Source organism: Diadema setosum, chromosome 13 (assembly GCF_964275005.1).
Source record: "Diadema setosum chromosome 13, eeDiaSeto1, whole genome shotgun sequence".
Taxonomy (NCBI): Eukaryota; Metazoa; Echinodermata; class Echinoidea; order Diadematoida; family Diadematidae; genus Diadema; species Diadema setosum.
The window spans coordinates 21,866,502-21,884,729 of NC_092697.1; the positions used below are offsets into that span (position 1 = coordinate 21,866,502).

The 18,228-nt window shown below is 39.2% G+C and overlaps 1 protein-coding gene across 1 annotated transcript in view; it reads right to left on the reverse strand.

Annotated features, from left to right (window-relative positions):
• The window catches only part of LOC140236481 (receptor-type tyrosine-protein phosphatase T-like), a 98,452-nt gene that overhangs the window by 64,905 nt on the left and 15,319 nt on the right, over positions 1-18,228 (reverse strand). Inside the window, exons 4-6 of the mRNA XM_072316404.1 lie at positions 15,264-15,578; positions 11,036-11,299; positions 9,635-9,769 (exon numbers count right to left, since the gene is read on the reverse strand). Of these exons, the coding sequence (XP_072172505.1) occupies positions 9,635-9,769; positions 11,036-11,299; positions 15,264-15,578 (714 nt within the window). The remainder of the gene's footprint in view (positions 1-9,634; positions 9,770-11,035; positions 11,300-15,263; positions 15,579-18,228) is intronic.

The following is an 18,228-nucleotide window of genomic DNA, read 5'->3' on the forward strand; positions in this document are numbered from 1 at the left end:
TGCTGCTCAGTATGCCTATCCTTGAAGTGTACATTTCAACTCACATATGTGAGGTATAATAAATAAATTAAACGAGAACTTACCTGTTTGAAGTTTGATTTTTATTATTTGAGAAATAGGAGTGTGAGTTAATATGAGATCCCACTCGCACGCATGCGCAGTCAATATTCGTCACCCAGGCAAATCTCCATCTAACAAAATCTTCCGACGTCTCGCCTTACATAATGTCAATTTTAGGTGAGAGAATTGATCCGAAGACCCAACTGGGTGAAATGAGATTTGCCTGTTCCAAGAGGAAATGCAACCACTATCACAATCCCACAATCTGGAAATAAATTGACGGAGTAAGAACATTACCTTGAAGTTTGAAATGAGGGTGGGAGTGGAGGGCATAATTATTAATTCACACTCCTATTACTTAAATAATAAAATCAAACTTTAAGCAGGTAAGTTCTCGTTTAATTTATTTATTATTTTTCGTAATCTCCGTTGTTCGTTAATATGAGATTTTGAAGCAAGTGGTCGCATTTCTGTAAAACCAAGCAATGTATGGTGATAAGAATGACATAGTAGCTCACCAATAACACCCAAATCTCTTCAATGATTATCCAGTACCGCCATGGAGAACCTACATGTAGATCCTGCCCTGATCGACGGCTTGTCATAGAACCTGTTGAATGTTTCCTCGTTAGACCAACCGGCCTGTTTCAGAATGTCCGCTATGGGCACATCTGCTGTCTTTGCAGTAGAGACTGCTGCAGCCCTTGTAGAATGCGGCTTGAAAATTCTAGTGTCGATACCCGCCGCACTCATTGTCTCCTTTATTCACCTGGAGATGGTTTGCTTACTGGCTCGTTTGTGAGGTTTCCTATAACATATGAACAGGTGCCTTTCCGTATCCCTCAGCACTTTTGTACGCTCAATGTACTTTTTCAGGTAGCGTACCACACAGAGTCTCTTCTCTGAAGGATACTCTTCAATTGTAGTCGTACTCCTTACTCTGTCGGAGGTCTTGTTCTGTTTTAACAAGTCACTGACATGAATCTCTACACTATTATCCTTCCAAACCAGGCCATCAATATGAATGTAGAACAAAGTCTGTGCCCTCTGTGCCGAAGTGAGTGCGAGCAACATACACAGCTTATTGAGTAAGTTCACACAAAGATAGCTTACTGGCTGGTGACATTTTGCGGAGATGATCTAACACGATTTTAACGTCCCAGATATGGTTGTACCGTGGCAGCGGAGTTCGTGAATGAAATACACCTTTCATGAATCTTGTCACCAAAGGATGTGTACTAGTTGTACAATTGCTGTTCTCCAACAGCACCACCCGAGGACAAAGCACTTCTGGCACAGTTAATAGCACTGTCACTCAACTTATGTATGGCCTACATGAAACAGATAACTCAAAAATTCTATAGCACTTTCTACAGCAGTGCACTGACTGTTCAAAGTTTCCTGTCTGCAATACTCTTGCCATTTCCTAATGTAGGTTCCATATTGTGTGCGTGTAGACAGTCTCCAAGATGCACACAACACGTCCACAGTCCTGTCCTGTAGTCCCTTCATCTCGAACTGTGAACGCCAATCCTACGACAAAGAAGATCGAGTTTAGTGCAGAGTGGGTGGGTAGCCTTAGATACTGGTTGTGTTAGCAAGGATTTGCTTCTTTTCAAGATCAAAGGTTCTTCACTCATCATACTTTTCAAGAGAGGGAACCAGGCCTGTGTAGGCCAATTTGGTACCACAAGCAGGCCATGTGCGTTGTCTTCTTGTATTTTCTGCAGGCATTTTGCTACCAAACAGAAAGGAGGGAAGGCATAAAAGAGTGCAAATTTTCCCCAGTCTAGTGTGAAAGCATCAACTAACTCTGCACTGGGATCTGGCAACCATGAAACGTACCTAGGTACCTAAGCATTTGGTCTGGATGCAAACAAATCAATTACTCGTGTACCATACTTTGCCACAATCTTCTCAAAGCTATTCGCCTCGTTGTTCTGGCACCCAGGTAAGTGAGCTGCTGACAGTCATATATTGCGTTCTATACACCAATGCCAGATGTCTAACACTACCTGATTGCAGGTTTCTGATTTCAGCCCTCCCATGTTATTAAGGTAGGCAACAGCCGTAGTGTTATCAATCCTCAATAAGAAATGTACATTTCTCTTATCTGCACAGAAGGATTTCAGAGCCAGTCCAGCTGCCAGTGTTTCTAGGTAATTAATGCCCGATGTTTGAGCTGAATGTACTTCCTCTGTGGTCCACCTGCCACCTGTGTGAGAGGTTAAGTCTGTAGCACCCCACCCCTCTGCACTGGCATCTGTACGTAGCTCCAAATCGACCTTTTGTCTGACAACATGATTAAATGACTCATGAATATGTTTTTTCCACCATATCAATTCATGTCGTGCCTCCATGGAAAGAGTCATGGGCCTATCAAAGTGACCACGAGCTGCCTTAAGGGCCTGTACCTTGTCTCTCTCTAGATATCTGTAATGCAATGGGCCATACTGTACTGCAGGGAATGTGGCAACTATTTTCCCTATGACCCTTCAACCTTTCGAATGGATGGGGTGGCATGGGATAAGAGGGAGGTGCAAAACTCATAAATGTCATCTTGCTTTTCCCTTGGCAAAGTAATGTGCATTGACCTAGTATTCAAAAGAAACCCTAGGAATTATAGGTCTTGGCCTGGGCTAAGTACTGACTTCTCAGGATGAATTAAGAACCCCAGCTCTGTAAGAAACTTAGTGGTAGCTGAAACAGCCCTTTGGGTAGCATCCTTAGATCTCCCAATTATCATAGTGTCATCAAGATAACCCATAACTACATGCCCTTCTGTCCTAAGCTGGGCAAACACTGACTTCGGCATTTTCGTAAACAATCTGGGAGCCGAGCTGAGACCATTAGGTAGGGCCTTGTATTGGTACAGTTTACTTTGCCAATAGAAACGCAAGTACTTTCTCGATGATGGATGGACGGGAACTGAATAGTATGCATCTTGTAAATCAATAGATGCGATGTAGCAATTTGGGCTGAGCACTGACAAGGCTGTATGAATGCTGTCCATTTTGAAATGCTGATAAAGGATGCCTATATTAAGATCAGAAAGATCAAGGATAACTCGTAAATATCGTGAATATATTGGAGATGAATTCTCAATTCTCATGTTCGCAAAGTTCAATGATATTTTTAGCTAAGAGGCGAGAAATCTCTTCCTCTATCTGACTGTTAAGCTCTGAACTGCGAGATAAGTTATACAACTCTTTCCCTCTTACAGCAGGGAATTTATTAGGATCAAATTCGAGTTTGTATCCTTTGACAGCATTCAAAATGTATGGATCTGAAGTCAGGCTTCTCCATTTGTCATAGAAAATTTTCAGTCGTCCATCCACCATCGAACAAGCAAGATTAAGGAGAGGGCATGTACTCACCTCTGCAGAGGATGAGGAGACTGTTGGTTTAACATGCTCAGTTACTTGCGGGCCCCCCCAAACCCCCGGTATTGAGGACTCTGTCGGCCGCTGCCCTTGTTGGGTCTGGTCATCGGGGTGGCAGTGTGTGGCTTCCAAGAACGCTGGCCAAAAAAAGGCCGCTGTACCGACCCAGCCTGTACGGATGGTATGGTCCACCCCGCTGATCGCATTCTACGGTAATTAGCTTCCGTCTGTCGGCGGTAAGGGTGATAGTGAGACTGTGACTGCGAATATGGACGCTGACGGGTGTTACCTGCTGAGAAAGGTTTTTGAGCCTTTCACAACGCCGGCTGCTGCTCTTTGCTCTTCCTGGATGTATTTGACTTTCTTTCCTAAGTCGTCCCCAAACAGCTGTTTGGTCACAGGGTTCTGAGGCTTGCACAAGTGAGCAAATTTTGCATTCATGCCAGGTTTTATGAGGTCTTTCCTCAAGGCGTTCAGCTCAAAATTAGAGCTACACAGTCCGAGTCCGAGAGCGTCCTGCTGTTTTTCTGACAGCTCCGAAGCAGAAAGGGTCTGCGCAAAAGCGGTGATGCCTTTCACAAGGGCGCTCTGAATACGCTGAAGCTTCAGTTCCCTAGCCCGGGTAGTAGGATTTAGATTCTCCCAAATCGTCAAGTTGACTTTTGGCACGTCAAGTAGTGGACAGTTTTCTGGGCTAGTGTACTTCTTACCAGTCTCCCTCTAGGGCAGCCTGTTCAAGAGTGTGGCTGACAAGGTAGGATACCGACTCAGCAATTTCCTCGTCTAAGGGTTTCCCCACGCTGAGAGGCACTGCGAATTTAGCTGGGATAGATTCATTCTTGCTAGAGGCAGGAATAGCATTACTATCTTCAGTGTTTGTTTCAGCACTGAAATCAGAAGCCTGTGAGTCGGACGCTGGTGTAAGTTTACGACCAAAAGGCCCATCATCTTGATCGCAGTCATACTCATAGTCGGATAAAATGAGATTATCATCCTCATCTCGGAAACTTCTCACGTCATGACTACTACGAGTCTGTGGATGAGAAAGTGGCAAATGATCCACCAATTTTCCCAGCATCTCTTCCAGTTTATTCAGACGATGTTCAAAATTAGGGCCACCAACACTAGTGCTTGGTCCCGACTTCGAGATCGTGATCTGTGGAGGCTCTGCACGAATGCAGGCCTGACTGTCTTTCTTTGAAGTAGGATCTGCACGAATGCAGTCTTGGACAGCCCGAGAATCTTTGGGTATAATCTCAGAGTCATTCATGATCAAGGGCTTCTTAATCATAGGGTCCGAGACCTCAGAAGTAGCAGCCGACTTGGCGAACTTCCGTGCGATCGCGGGAGGAGGAGGTAGACGTGATCTTCGCCGGTGCTTTGCCTTTGGCTTTTCCCGTGCCTTTTCCACCGCGGCTAGCCGAGCTCGCCGCTGCCGTTTTACCCTTTCCCCCCGGATCGCTGCCGGGAGAGGGACCCGCTCGCGGTCCGCTGGCGATGCTAGTGGAACCCGCATCGCGAACCAGCTTCTCTTCCGGGAAATTCGGCTTCGTGGAAGAACCGAAATCGCTTCCATCGCTCTCCAAAAACACTATCAAACGATCGGGGAAGTAAAATAACCTAAGAAACCCCGAAAACTTGAACGCGACAGATCGCAAAGTGAAAGAAAATCGGCGAAATTTAGAGCTTAAAATGGCGACTTGACTGCTAAGAAACACACGCTACGAATGAATTGACTGCGCATGCGTGCGAGTGTGACTGCGCATGCGTGCGAGTGGGATCTCACATTAACGAACAACGGAGATTACGAAAAATAATGCTCTCTTTGGTCTGTACCTTTATGGGTGCTGTTCGTGATTCCGAAGGTTCGTTATTCCGAAGGTTTGTTATTCCGAAGGTTCGTTGATCCGAAACACACAAATTCCCTATACCTACAAATTTGTTAATCCGAAAATGAAAACGGCTTCGTTAATCCGAACATTTGTGGCGTTATTCCGAAGGTTCGTTATTCCGAAGGTTCGTTGATCCGAAAATAAAATAGGGTTCGCTATTCCGAAGGCCCGTTAATCCGAAAAGGACCTAGGGTTCGTTATTCCGAAGGTTCGTTAATCCGAAAATGAAATAAGGCTCGCTTCGTTAATCCGAAGGTTCGATGATCCCAAAATAAAATAGGGTCCCTTATTCCGAAGGTTCGTTAATCGGAATATATGATAAGGTTCGTTATTCCGAAAGTTCGTTCATCCGAAAATATGATAAGGTTCCTTATTCCGAAGGTTCGTTGATCCGAAAATGAAATATTGTCCGTTATTTCGAAGGTTCGTTAATCCGAAAACGAAATAAGGCTCGTTAATCCGAAATTGATATGAGGTTCATAATTCCGAAAATGAAATAAACTCACTGTAATGAAAAAATACGTTGTCGTAATAAAAAAAAAAAAAAAACTGCTTGAATATCACGCAATGAAAATTCGATATTGTCGCTGGGGAGGATGATACACGTGTATATTAATTTCAAGTAAAGCACGTCGTGTTGTGTGAAGAAGTGGCGTATCACAGATCAAGAATCTTGATTTTAATTCAATCTGAACAATCATTTACCTGAGCGATTGGATTTAGAGCGTAGGGGACTGTGTGATTTTTCCATTGCCTATTTTCAGACATCCTCACATTTTTAATGCTAATAACAGTAACGAAGTCATATTGCAAGTTTGGAATGAAGTGCTCCATTATGCCCCACCTTCCCAATACTGTAGGCGGGATCTCCGACATGCAGCGGCTCCGTGTAAATATGATCTCACATCGTCCACCTTCATATAATAATAATAATAATAATAATAATAATAATAATAATAATAATAATAAGGTCTTATTTATCAAGGGTAGCCTCTTCAGTGTTGCCACTGCTCTACAAGAGGGCCCTGCCATTATTATTACCCCAGCGTTGCCAGGTACCCATTTATACACCTGGGTCAAGAGGGACATAGTGGGTAAAAACACCTTGTCCAAGGACGTAAGGACTGGGCGGGAATCGAACTCGGGTCGTCCGATTGGGAGTCGAGGAGTCTTATCCACTATGCCAGAGCGCCCCCACATAATGGTTATTTTCAGCACATCATATCTATTATGTATGATAACGACCAATATAATCGCCAACATCTATACGTATATTATGTTTGTTTGTTTGTTTGTTTGTTTGTGTTTTAATCAATTGTACCAATATCCAATGACGGGGAGTGTTTTGTTTTTGTAAGGTGCTTGCAGATAGTCCCTTTTTATTTTGTGTCCGTATGTATGTGTGTGGGGGTATCTATCGACCTTCTGGGCTATTAGTGTCTTATAAAGAGATTTATTCTAAAGGGATAGTATAGTTTTGGTTGAGATGAGATATTCAAATTTAAACTTTTTGCATGATAATTAGAAATCACTTGTGAAATTTAAAAAGAATACAATTCTACAATAAATTCAGTGTATTGCATTAAAATCGGTTTAAATGGCCGAGATATCCAAAAACAGAGTAAAGCATTTGGCCAAACAAAAGGTGGGTCCAACGTTTTATTAGGATCCCTTTGTTTTGAACATCTCAGCCAATACTATACCATCCCTTTAATTTTGAATGCCATCCCTTTATTTTAAGATGGTGACCGCGGTCCCCCCCCCCCTACCCCCCACCCCACCCCCCAAAAAATCATAATATGTTTAAAGAAAGTGAAATGCATACAAACTGACAACTCTTTTTTTTTTCACTTCTAACAATGGGTGCTGTAACTTGAATATCCAAACAGTACACTTAAATATGTGTCCAAATTTTTTACACAAAAATGTCATGGCAAAGGCTATCATAATGGAGTGTAAAACCCAATTTACGTAACTTTACGAGAGCTAGAAATGATACAAAGCACTGGCTTACATTTTGTCAGTTACCATAACGACATGAATTCCATGTGTTACCATGTCACACAAAAAAGTGGAGAACTGCATTTAACTTCTCATTGAATTCATGCAAAAATAATTTCTTACCTAGTGACTGATCGGTAGGACAAGTTCGATATTACATTCCACTCTTCACAGTGAAGCTTATTAAAAGAGATGTTACATTTGAATTCTGCTTGTTGATTATATTTGATTGTTTATTTGTTTAAAAGCCTTTATTTTTAAGTCCACGCATGTTTGATTTTTTTATTCCTGCTTGAGACATGTTAGAGTCGCGGAATATGGTAATTATTTCAAATAATGAATGTATTATCCTGACAATGATGAAGAAGTGAAGGAGTGGGAGGGGGCGAGCTCATCCACCGGAGGAGAAAATACCTCTACTTCCATCGTTAGTATACATGTACAAATGAAATTGCAAATTACGACGGCATTCTATACGTCGCCGATAAAAATTGGTATGGAATTGCGTGTGTTTGTGTGTGTGCCTGTTTAAATGTACGTGTTCGTGTATTTTTATGTGTCCAAAGAGAGTATGAGTATGTTGGCATCCCCTTTTCAAAGTCAACATGCCTGTCTTGAATTGTTATGATGGTGATGATGAATTTTGGACTACCGATAAACGCAAGGCTATAAGGCGACTATAATGGCGATGAAAGCGGATAAGATGGGCATTTAAACAGTAATTTAAAATGTTCAATGTACTTGACCTCAATACACACACTCACACAATATGCGCACACGTAGACCCTGTCAACGAACGCATAAGATAACGCATTTTCGGAATTTTAAGAGCCTTATTCTATTTTCGGATTTACGAACCTTTATTTTCGGACTAACGAACCTTATTTCATTTTCGGAACCATCCGAATAACGAAACTTATTTTATTTTCGGATCAACGAACCTTTGGAATAACGAGCCTTATTTCATTTTCGGAGTAACGAACCTTCGGAATAACGAACCATATTTTATTTTCGAATCAACGAACCTTCGGAATAACGAGCCTTATTTCATTTTCGGATTAACGAACTTTCGGAATAACGAACCCTATTACATTTTCGAATTAACGAACCTTCGGAATAACGAATCCTATTACATTTTCGAATTAACGAACCTTATTTCGTTTTCGGATCAATGAACCTTCGGAATAACGAACCTTATTTTATTTACGGATTAACGAATCTTCGGAATAACGAACCTTATATCATTTTCGGATTTACGAACCTTCGAAATAACGAATCTTATTTCATTTTCGGATAAACGAACCTTCGGAATAACGAATCTTCGGAATAACGAACCTTCGGAATAACGACCTTCGGATTAAATAACCTTCGGAATAACAAACCTTCGGAATAACAAGCTGTAGCCGTTTTTATATGGTTGGTACCTACGGACTGTCCAGGCTGCAATACTAGTATGAATATCCGTAATGGTAACCCCAAATATTGGAGGATTATAAGAAACTACTTTATATGTCATCAGTAACTTTGAATTTGCTTGGTCACATGGCATAACTGTAAAAAGAACAAAAAACTCCATGTCTATTTCCTTTGAAAATTAATATGTGTCAGCAAAAATGTTTTTTTCTACAAGATAAATAGTTTTAAAAGATATTGAACACTTTTTCATTATTACATTATGATAACGCACGAAATGTATTTCATGTAGATCCACTACTCTATTATTTTGAAACCATTTAAATAGGTCTTGAAAGGGAAGCATGAAGCTGCATTCATACGAGGAATTTCATGAATTTGAATATTTACGCAGTACCCGCTGTATGCTATAAGGACTAGAAACAACACTTGCTGTCGGGTGGAAGCTCGGTGTCCTAAGAGGAGATGACGCCTGTCCATAGATCAGGAGGTCGTAATAGGTTCGAATCATGCTCGAGTACGTACGCCCATTATCTTTTTTATCATGGCTACTACTAAAACACTGATTAATTCAATGCTTATTTACGTCGATGTATGGCAATTTGTCAATCAGTTGCATAAAACAACTTCTCTACGGAAGAATTTCATTAATTTGCATATTCCATTAATCAATTTCCTAAATTTTATTCGAGTTTGATTAAACTTTCATAAATTCTGTCACTTAACAATGGGATTTGCTTCTACTTAGTTTATTAAGATATGATATCCATTTACATCTAAATCTTCATAAAGTCTGAACTAAAATCCTAGATCTTCCGTACAGTATGGCTGTTTCGGAATTCTGTATAATTATCTATTTAAACAAGGTGTCTACAGTGTACTTACTCTCCAAACAATTTGGTCCTTTGAAATTGTTTGGACAAATACACCTGCCAGTCTCATCATCACAAACTCCACCATTGTAGCAATTGTCGCAGATTCTGGTGCAGTCAGGGGGTCCCCATTTTCCTGCTGGACAATCTATGAATAACAGAAAACTTGAGTCATGCAAGTTGCAGCTGAATTTGACTTTGTCCCATAGAACTACACTACGACCGTGACATCCTATACAACCTATCCTATGAATATCCTATGAATGATTAAGCTGACTTCATTTTGTCCGTTATCTAGTTGATGAGTACAACAGATAAAAGTTAAAATCATTACTATAAAATCCTCACCAAAGTATACTGTTGTCACATTTAAAGTTCTTAAAATGTCATCAAACGTTCTATCACTGATTTTATAACTTATTCTTGAAAACATCCATTCCATTACAATACAGGTATATTTTCTTTCCTGGTTTATCTAGTTTTTTTCATACGTGTTTTTGTTTTTCATGTTGGATCATATTTTATTGAATGCTCGTTACTGTGTACTGCCTTCTTTCACATGTAAACCTTGTTTCTTTTCCATAATCTAGAAGCTTATTTACATTATAATGTTTTCATTTCATGTCTGGCATGGGCTAAAAAAAGAAAAGAAAAATATGGAAAAAGAAAGAATGGTGGAATATGCTTTAAAAACATCTGCAGAAATGCAGGAAGTTTTCTTGTCTCAAACATGAAATATGCGAAATGTTTGAATTCTCATCATTCATTTTAGATGCGATTAAAAAGCAACGATCATCAATGAGTATAATTATTGTGTAGGAGATTGACAACCTAACCACAAACCAAACAAGTTAACACCATAGCAAACCAAAATACGAGCGACAGGGATTGTAATTTGTGTAGTCCAGAGGATACACTATATAGGGTATCATATTTTAAAATTCAAAAGTGCTTATCACTATAATCCCACAGAACAAGACCCAAACTGTATGGAGAACCTCACTCTATTTCCCAAGTAACATAACATATACATTCTTATAGTCAGTGTCCATTCTAATGCATGGTTAGTTTGTGTGAAATGTTTGTCTGCTTACAAGAAAGGGGGTGGGGGAGCTGCACTTTTCTGCTCTTCATATTTTTCATGATACTTGGAAAGGCAATTTGTGTAAACATAACTGAGAAAGTTGTATTTTGACCGTATACCACTTCCATGATCTTTATTTAAACAGTGATACATGCTTGGTTAAACTCTGACACAGAAGCAGCCAGCTTAAGAAACATAACATTAACAAAAATACATGCACATCTTGCTTTGAAAAAAATGTACCAATTCCTCTCTATTTTTTTTTAATACTATTATATTACTTTCACATCCAAACCTACCTTGGCCTGGATTACATGTACTGGTACATACCACGAACAATAAGTCTGTACAAGGCTCCCCTTCCTTGACTTCGCATACCACTGTAGTGAATCTCATAGATGCCTTCATCCTCAGCCACTATTGGATTAGAGAATGTGAACATGTTTGTCGTCTGTCCTGACACACGATCTCCTCCATCTTTTCTCCAAACGGGGGTACCAGAACAACTACTTGTAGTTGTCATTTCAATCTCCACTCCTACGTCACCTACATTCACTGTACGGGTGAATCTCCCATCCACAGGCTCAAAGCAGGCTAATACATAGAAATAATAGTTTAGAATGCATCATTCATTAATTAGATTTATCACACTTCAGTTCTAGAGTGGTATGCTCTTTCTTTCATACTGTTTGTCACCCAGTTAATATCATGTTTTACTGTATTTACATCCCAAAACCATATTGGTAATCATTGAGTATCTGATTTGAAAGCAAAAAACAACAATAACAACAACAACAACAACAACAAAACAAAAACAAAAACAAAATAAAACCCAACATTTAGACGTACATGTACATATGAACAAAGTTGCCCCTACAAGTTATTATGTAAGATATGATTTAGAACTGTGCTCATCGAGGAGTACCAATCATGTGCACAAGAATATTTTCCATATTCAATTGAGACAAAAAAAAAATAGATCTTCACAACAAAACAATATTGTTTTCTCCTTTTGCCAAATGTCTGTTGATAGCAGTCACTTTGCATTCTTAGCTTCTCTAGCTCTGTAGGGAGGGAATGGCAGCAAAAAGGATCTTCATAAACTTTTACATCAATTGGCCAATGTTATGGTAGTTGTAATTGTAAACAGTTGGACAAGATCTATCCAATTAAAGAGTTGTTACTTTATATCTGGGGTAAAATGCTGTTCTGATAATTATGTTTACTATGTCATATCTGTACACACCAGCAATACCATATCGTATCAGAAAAGTGAGGGCCAGAAAACCCTTCCATATTATATAAGGAGCCTAAGCAATTTTCAAGCTGTAAATCGTGTAATTATTATTATCATTATTATTATTATTTATTTATTTATTCATTCATTTATTTACTTATTTGTTTATTCATTTGGCCATAAAATTGCGATATACAGTACAATGCCATGTAACATGCATACAGGGCTATACATGTGTCGTATATTAAAATTAACGTTGTACAGCCTGCCTTAGCGGCCACCTGCTGTGTGCCACCACTGGATATTCCCTCGCGGTAAGAGCCATGTTAAAGATCCTGTGCAGAGAAGCCACCTGTTTAACAGTGGCCACCAATCATGGTCTCCCTCTGTAGTCTGTAGCTGTCAAAGACCCATGCAGAGCAGCCGAGCCGACTGTCACGATGTGACTGAGAGTGTGAGTGTGGAATGTGTAAAACGCCATTGTTCAGGCAAGCCATCATGTGGAAAATGGGGACAGCAGAAGAAAACAGCATATTATAGAAATTCAGAACCGGGCAAGCCAGGTGGAGAAAAATGGTCAGTATGAAAAGACAGTATAGAAGTTTAAAAGAGGGAGGCTCAGGTGAGCCAGGGTAGAATAACTAACTTAGAAAGGGAGGGCTGGTAGGAAAGAATAAATATTTAAAAAGGGGGATAGTTGGAGAAAGATGGGTTTAAAGCAAGAAGGGAGAAGTAGTTGGAAAGAAAAGAGACATGTAATAAAAGGGGAAAGCTAGTTGGGACCACTTTAAGCACAGCAGAGGGCGGATCTACATTAGAGGTGACAAGGAAAGTAGATTTGGAGGGGAAATCAGTTGGATATGAACATCTGTCAGAGAAGGACATGGTTATGCTCTTCTAATTCACTGGTCATACTGTTGATAGGGGTAGAGAGGTAGCTGATCGGCCTGCAACGCAGAGCTGCATTCCAGGCAGGAGAGTCATGCCGCCGAAGCCCCATGCATTAGGGCAGGGCACGCGCAAGACATGCCGCAGGCACTGACAACAGCTGAAGTCTCCTCACAATCTTTGGGTTTGAACACTAAATCAGCCGTAAAGGCCGTGTCACATCATTCGTGGCAAGCTACGCGGGCTTGTGGCGAGGAGGTAGTTTCCAGCACGTAGAAGATTTTCAGCGAGCGAACAAGAATGTTTGCAATTTTCATTCATGCCTTGTCATACCGTACGGGGGGAGTTTTGCGGCTTGACTTGCGGGGAAACAAATTTACTCCCCCAAGCTCTCCGCAGTTGGTCCGCACCTGACAGTATCTAGCACGCAGTTGCCCGGAGGTGCTCACGCAAGTCCGATTTAACCGCAGCCAAGTTTTGAGCATGACCAAAACTTTTTCCGGGTGAGTCGCGGGAATGCCCGTAGAGGTCCACGCAGAACGCCAGTAGGAGGCCCTTAGAGGCAGCACTTCTCAGGCAACTCCCACGCAGGTACTTCGCAGTCCCGTATGCAGCCAAGACAATGAAATTCTGTGGGATTTCAGCCATTCCATTAGAGGAATACGATTCCTTCACAGAGTTGGCAGCCCCCACGCGACTGGTACAAAGGTCACACAGTATACTCGCAAATATATTAGAACGCGTCCAGCAAGTAAGACACATGCGCTGACTCGCTCAAATCCTTTTGCGCCCTCAGGAATGTCCGGTATGCTAGAAAATCCCTACACGTAACAAGCCCGAGTAGCTTGCCCGGAAAGGTGTGACAGAGTCTAAGCACGGTTGCGGGTAAAAATATATGCGTGCGCACCTCCGGGCGACTATGGTTGATATACATGCTAGGTACTGTCATGTGCGGATCATCTACGGGGACCTCCGGGTAGTCAAAAATGCTCTTTGCAAGTCGCACGCAAGGCTTGCCCGGAAAGGTGTGACGCGGCCTTTAGCAATTGTCTAGCTATATTATTTTTGTTCATATTCTGCGTTTGTTGTTCTCATTTTTTTTGTTTATACAGATTAATCCTATGTTCACTGGTTCATTATGTGATAGAGACCGCAGTATGTTAAAGTATAGATAATGCTGTATGTCAGATTGAATATGTTGTACTATGGTAAAGTAAAGTTTTATTTAGTTTGGCAGGAAGGCAGGCCAAGTCAGGAGGCGAATGATATATGTGGTATGTTTAAGTGGACAGTAATTTTTGTGTATATAGTGTATTTTGTGTTTTTTTTTTCTATGGTCATATTAGAAAATTATAAACCAGGTTCTGTTATTTATGATTAAAATGAATTTTGTTAAGTAATAAGTCAGGATGGAAATTTGATTGCTGAATGATTTAAATGCTACAGTTATATTGTGAAATAATTGCTAAATTATAAGAGGATACAGTTTTAGTTACTTTTTTGTTGTGAGATGGTTCAAATAAGAGATAACATTCAATGCTCACGTTGTAAGTGAGCATAATTATATGAACATTTAAATGGCAGTGGCGTATTTCTAAAGTATATATAATGGTATTATTATCCGCGTGTTGTAATAAGAGCATGAAGACGATGAAGACAAACAAGTTGACATAATGCATTAGAATCCAACTTCATTTATTTGTAAACCAAATTTTCGACCCTTGCACGGATCTTCCTCAGGGTAACAGTGATATTTGTATTTGAAGCTCAGCACAGAAAAATAATAATAATAACAAAGAAACGCGCCTGGTTGTCAGCTTAGAGTTTGAGCTAGCAACCAACACGCACGGTTGTTAGCTCGAAATTTGCGCTATCTTCATGAGTGCAAAATCCTTAAACTCAATTATGACGTAACAGTGTATCATAAAAAGCATAAGAAGTAAGACATAGACATTGAGTTTAAGGATTTTGCACTCATGAAGATAGCGCAAATTTTGAGCTAACAACCGTGCGTGTTGGTATGTATTTTGCGCGGCTGGTAAACGATCAGTTTGATTTGAAAATGGTATAATACAGGAGCATTATTGTCAGGTGTAGTGTATACACTACATGTGTACATGTAGGCAATTATACACACAGTAAATGTTAGGAAACTTGTCTAACGCTGCCATCTGTCTTTTCTTTTCCTGTTCCTTGATTGGCTGCTATAGACAGGTGTCACTGTATTTTGGCTTATTTTGACAAAAAGCGTTGTCTCGAAATGTGACTCTTTGTGGTCTTTGAAAAATCCATGTCAGTACCTGTGCGTATGTGTGACTTGCCCTATTCTGTGAGATGTGAGAGAAAGCCAGACAGACATGTGAGCGTGAGAAAGACTATATTGAGGCTTGTGTTTCATTCCTAAATGTGCAAGACTTGACGTGTATGTTATACCGTCACTTCTTTTGAAGAATGATGATATTGTCTGGTCGTCAAATCCTTCTTGTGAACCAAGGCAGTAGAATGCTCCGAATCCCTGCACTTCCCAGTCAGTAGAGGGTAGAAAATGTATACGTCTAACGATACCTCCGAAAATTTCAGGTGCTGGAGGGCCAGGTGAAGTGTCACTGGGGATTGGTGCTGTCCGGCCAAAGACACGAGAGGCATTTAAAGATGGAGAACTTCTATAGCACTGCATCTGGGTGTTACTTCCTGGACTCTCAATGTTTGAAAATTCACCTGATAGCACTGTGATGTGAACACGTTCATCTGGATAAAGACAAATCATACAGAGTACGATCTGAAGTACTGTATTTGCAAATAATTAGATTTTTCATGTTCCAACATGTTACAACATTAAACTAGTAGGCCTACATCATAAAGTCCTTCCACATTTCCATAATGTGGACCTGCATCACAAAACCAACAAAAAAAGTCGCTAGTCATGAATTTTCATTTAAAAGTAGATTCTGAAAAAGGAATTTTCAGATTAAAATTGATATGTAACTCAATTGAAATAGACTCTCTTAACCTATCTAAATATTAGAAAGAAAGCACACATTCAGGAAAGAGTTTATTCAGAAACGAGGCTCTGAAGTATAGGATCTTTTCAAGCGCTTTTAAAAATCGTCTACTGAGCTGTGCTTCGTGCAATGAATGCGCAAAAAAAACAAAACATGACGTAGAACTTCTTAGCAACAACCATGAAGGGATTACCGGGTTAAGGTGAAATTGATCATGATTTATAAACACATTTCATCAATGACCAATGTAAACGTTCAAAGCAGTAGCAATCTTTTTTTTTTTTTTCAAAAATATCAGAGTTGAAATTGACGAGTGTGTAATGAGTTTTAGAGAAATGAAAAGGGACTCTGAGACACACCTAATCACACTATTCTACAAAAAAAAAAAAAATGTCCTGGAAAGAAAAAACTGTCAAAAACACATTTCCCCTTTGTTTTATGATCCCAAACTTTACAACACTGTACTGTAAAAGAAGTATTGCTCTTTCAGAAAATATGACAAACTCAAGATTGACTAGATTTATCCGTTTCACTTTTTTTTAGTCCCCACACAAAATAGGGTTCTGGTTTTGTGATGCATGGTCACATATTTTTAGTTTGCAACTATCAAGTAACAGGCATTCTTTAGAGAAGATATTGTTAAATCTGATCATAATTAATGAAGATTTGGATATTTCTTATTGCTGCAAACTAATTATATTTGCTGCATATAATCATATCTATGTAGAAGATTCTACTGGGAAATATGAGTAATTTTGAAAGGGTATACAAGAGTATAAGATATATAAAAATTGACAGAATATTGTTCAATGACACCAGAAAGCTTGAGGACTTTAAAATGAAACCAAAAACCCTATATACTTAATGTACATTGACTGTTTGAAAGCAGCAAAGTGTAAAAGACATCATTGCAAATTTGAGAAAAGTCGGAAAATTGATTAAAACAATGTGAATTTCTAAACTTTCAATGACGTCATCACTAGATAAGGAAACTTCTTCAGAACGTCAATGTTGGCAGCAATATATAGAAAATACAAGAAAAGTCAACATATTTTCACTTACCTACCTTAATAAACATGAAAAAAGAGCATTGGTTAAATTTTCAGAAAGCAGAAGGATTGATTTTACCCTTAACATAATTATGACAGTGACAAGTTTATGGAATGTGTACTTTTAATGAAAATGAAATTTTTGAGGAATTTTCCATGTATCATTTTCTTTATATTGTTGTCCAAAATGACATCATGAACTGTAGTATTGTTACCCAGCAATGATGGAACAGAAACGTTAAAAAAATTCATAACTTTTAATCTGTTGCCCCATTTAGCTCGAGCTTTTACTGAAGTGTTCTATTAAATTGCTGCTTTTGCTAAATCCACATCGATCTTTGGGCTTTAGTTCCATTTAAAGTGGGTACATTGTCTCATAAGTACAAAGGCACTAAAAGAAAGGTACTCATGTAGTGTATGCTATAGCTTTCTCCTACGCCATTTCATTTATTTCATTTAATTCATTTTCATTAAAAAAATGCAGAAACTTACACGTATAGTACATAGTCTTGCAAAACAATACAACATTCAAAGTAAAGGAAAACACTGAATAACTGCATCAAAACAAAGTTGTAAATAGAGGGGACTGCTGAAAAGCAGCTTGTAATTGTAGTCCCCTCATGAACAATAACTCGTGACTTATCACGGAACAAACGAAACTGTGGCAGATTGTTTTCAGTAACCATGGTAACGTGTCAAAACAATTACAAGTTATGGCAAGGTTATGAAACTTTAAGACATATAAACAGCTACAGGTGAGTTGAGTTTGATAAACAAAATTAAGTTTAAACAGCTGAGATGAAGGGCAGAAGCTGCATCAAAAATTGGAGATTAGATTATGAATATCAAGAAAGTGTCAAGCTTAATGTGGTATTACCGAACAGATTGCATAAGTGCATATTGACCACAAAGCACAAAACCTACAAAAAGTCGCAGATCAGGATTCTCTGAATAACCAAAATATATTTCAATTTGTCTTGCATCAATCTGATTGTTATTGTTTTGATGATTATAGATTTTTTTTCTGTAATTGTAGGTAAAATAAACGAGGTGGTGGCTGAGGTACATATAGGCACATTCATTACATTGTTTTATCAGACATGATTGATCTCCTATAGATGTATCATTTTAAAGCATATTTGTTGAATTGTCAAATAATTGTAAAACCATTATAGGTGTCATTCATCGCCCACCAGACCGAATATTGATTTTTTTTAAATGAATCTTTATCTTTTCTGAATAGGAGTTGAAAATTAGATTATGTAATTGTTTCATCATGGGAGATTTGAATTTACATCTAATGCATGCAGGATTGATTCCAAGAATTGATTCTTTTATGGATTTGTT